The sequence below is a fragment of the Lotus japonicus genome, chromosome 2 (genome assembly GCF_012489685.1).
Source record: "Lotus japonicus ecotype B-129 chromosome 2, LjGifu_v1.2".
In the NCBI taxonomy this organism is placed as follows: Eukaryota; Viridiplantae; Streptophyta; class Magnoliopsida; order Fabales; family Fabaceae; genus Lotus; species Lotus japonicus.
The window spans coordinates 89,100,652-89,104,036 of record NC_080042.1 but is presented as its reverse complement, the minus strand read 5'-3'; the positions used below and the strand labels follow the sequence as shown (position 1 = coordinate 89,104,036).

Genomic DNA, 3,385 nt, shown 5'->3' with positions numbered 1-3,385 from the left:
AAATGGTTGAAATAGGTGTGAATTAGCTCTAAATATTCAGTTTTTCACAGTGAACAACCCAACCACACTTTCATGCTAGTCGCAACCAAAAAATTTATTTTGCTTTATAAAAAGATAATGAAATGATAAAAAGTAATCCAAAGCCAAACAAAAATATACCAAAGATCAATAGAAAAATATCAACAAAGTCAGTAAATTATTTTATAACTTCTAGCTATCATCACACTGAAAATTTAAAAATTAAAATGAATTCAATTCTTTGAGATCAGAAGTAGCATGCTAATCAACTAAAAATATTTTTATACGGAAATCGATGTAATAGCCGGTGAATGTGATAAACATGAGATCAGATATATCATTCCAAAGAGTTTTTATAATAGCATTCAAAGTAGGTGTTCTTATTAATTTATTACTTTTTGTAACTTGTCATTTCTTATCAATTTCCAGTGTCAAACATGATTTTGTAATAGTCTTAAAGTGAGTTATGATACATATCTCTCCACTTCTTTTCCACCTTCATTTTTTATTATTTCTCTTTTCTCTATTAACCAAATCACATATCACATATTTATTTTCTCTCTCATTTCTTTCTATCTCTCTCTCTTCAGTCACCTCTCCGCACCTCATTTTTAAGGTGTGAAGATATAATTATTTGTCTTATGTCATGCATAAATAGAAATAAATGGAGTATAAATTTCAACTTTTCTTTCACATCAATTTATTATTTTTTAAATAAATAAAAAGTAGACAAAATGTGGTAAAACTTTGAACAATTCAATAAATAAATTATTAATTGCGTGCTTTGAAATTTTTAAGGTTGCATGGCATGCTATGATGTGGAAAAGAGTAGAGAATTACAGTTTCTCCAATTATTTTGCGTCCATAAATGTGTCTTGGACATGGTCGAGTGACAAGAAGCGTACCCTCAATCATATCTCCATTGAAGCTGTTACAGGCACATCCATGGTTCCTTCAAAGCCACATGCAGCTCTTTTGGCAAGCCCTGGCATGGGCCACCTCATACCCACGGTGGAGCTCGGGAAGCGCCTTCTCACTCATCACGGCTTCGACGTCACCATCTTCGTCGTGACTACCATTTCCTCAACCACAACCTCACTAATACTCCAACAAACATCAAACCTCACCGCCCTCAACATCGTTGTATTGCCTCCTATTGATCTATCCACAAAAGTTGGACTTGATCCTTCAGTAGGAACTCAGATTGTACTTACAATACTGGAGTCCATTCCATTACTGCGCTCTTCATTCCTCTCCATGAAGCTTCCACCTTCAGCTCTTATAGTGGACCTCTTCGGCACAGTAGCTATTCCCCTTGCACGTGAGCTCGGCATGTCAACCTATATCTTCTTAGCCACCAGTGCTTGGTTCTCTGCAGTTACCATCTACCTTCCATTCATAGACAAGGAGATGGAAGAAAGGCACACTAACAACCATGAACCGCTTTTCATTCCTGGTTGTGAACCAATTCGGTTCGAGGACACGCTCGAACCGTTCTTATCACCGGGTGGGCCCATGTACCAGATGGGTTACCTACCAGCAGCAAGGGAGGTAGTGTCGGCGGATGGTATTCTGATGAACACGTGGCAAGATCTAGAGCCTGTAGCCACGAACGCAATGATGACACATGAGATCTTAGGACGATTTAGCAATGGACCGGTGTATCCGGTTGGACCGCTGGTGAGAACTGTTGAGTCGAAACCGAGGCATGGGGAAGATCAAGATGAGATTTTGCGTTGGCTTGACAAGCAACCGGCTGGGTCGGTGATTTATGTGTCGTTTGGGAGCGGTGGGACCATGCCACAGGGTCAGATGACAGAAATCGCTTTGGGACTAGAGTTGAGTCAGCAGCGATTTGTTTGGGTTGTGCGTCCGCCGAACGAGGCCGACGCGAGTGCCACGTTTTTTGGATTCGGGAATGAAATGGCGTTGAATTACTTGCCGGAGGGGTTTATGAAGAGGACACGTGAGTTTGGTGTGGTGGTCCCTATGTGGGCCCCACAGGCTGAGATCTTGGGGCATCCTGCCACAGGTGGTTTTGTGACGCATTGTGGTTGGAATTCTGTGTTGGAGAGTGTCCTGAACGGTGTGCCAATGGTGGCGTGGCCGTTGTACTCAGAGCAGAAAATGAACGCTTACATGTTGTCGGAGGAGCTTGGAGTGGCGGTGCGAGTGAAGGTGGCAGAGGGTGGAGTTGTGTGTAGGGATCAGGTAGTGGACATGGTTAGAAGAGTGATGGTGAGTGAAGAAGGAATGGGCATGAAGGATAGAGTTAGAGAGTTGAAATTGAGTGGGGACAAAGCTTTGTCAGAGTTTGGGTCCTCCCACGAGTGGCTTAGTCAAATGACCAAAGACTTCGAACTTCATCTCAAACCTTCAACGGCAAAAGCTCGTGGTGCTTAATTAGGTATTCATACAAAATCACAGAGTTTCGCACTTGAATATTTCTTTCTAGCTAAATCTTTATAAACCTCCATCTTTCTTCTCATGCTTGAATGTTATCTATGTTTGGGGTTTAATCCGCTACAATCTTATATCTCTTATTTCATAGAATAAATAAAAGTAATTATTCATAAATTTATAAACACATACAACTACTTTATTTTTCTCCCACTTCTCATCATATCAAATTAAATATCACTTTGATTACTTATTTTCATTCTCTCTTAATGTTTACACTGAATATAATTGAGTAATGATGTACATTAATCATTACTCTTTTAAAATAAAAATTGCACTCCTTTTGTGCATATGGGACTTTTGTAAAAATCATTACTTTGTTGTTTTAGTTATTGGAATATGAATTAGTGTGTGAAAAATGCACATACACGTTTGTAATTAAGTTAACGTTAAATATTTGTGTACATTTAAGAGGTGTAAACCATTAGATAATTAAGAGATATAAAGAGATGATAGATAAGTGATACGTAATGGGATGTGATAAAAAAAGAAAGATAAAGAGATAAAAAGTGATGTTTCAAAGTTTTTTTATAAATCAAATATATATAGATTTGAAGTACAATGGATACTTCAACTCAATACAACTAAGTATAAAAAAAAAATAAAACCAGAGAAAAAAGCAACAGAACCAAAGTAGGAAAAACTACAACAAACCAAGAGCACAACAAAGCAAGGAGCGCAAGTAGCTCTTGCCCATCAACCCCACACTACAAGCCCTTGAGGAAGGGTCAAAGCACTAGAGGGTTGTCCCTAAATTCCACGCCAAGCACACCAAAAAAAGAGCTTAGATATCTTCACACTCCAAATTTTATATAGTACAATTTCATGTATTTTTATTTCTATCTTTATGCTCATTTCCCATTATATGATCATGCATATTTCATACTTTTTTTCTCTAGTTTTTTTC

General features: G+C 38.2%; 1 protein-coding gene across 1 annotated transcript; it reads left to right on the top strand.

The window, feature by feature from the left end:
- The first annotated feature begins 819 nt into the window (after positions 1 to 819).
- LOC130740753 (UDP-glycosyltransferase 72E1-like) lies at positions 820 to 2,595 on the top strand. Its single transcript, XM_057593437.1, has one exon. It carries the CDS (start codon positions 832 to 834, stop codon positions 2,419 to 2,421), a length of 1,590 nt encoding a protein of 529 aa, XP_057449420.1. The 5' UTR covers positions 820 to 831; the 3' UTR covers positions 2,422 to 2,595.
- Positions 2,596 to 3,385: the final 790 nt, after the last annotated feature.

Excerpts from the sequence above, each read along its gene's own strand:
- LOC130740753 (XM_057593437.1), top strand. The coding sequence starts at position 832 with ATGATGTGGAAAAGAGTAGAGAATTACAGTTTCTCCAATTATTTTGCG.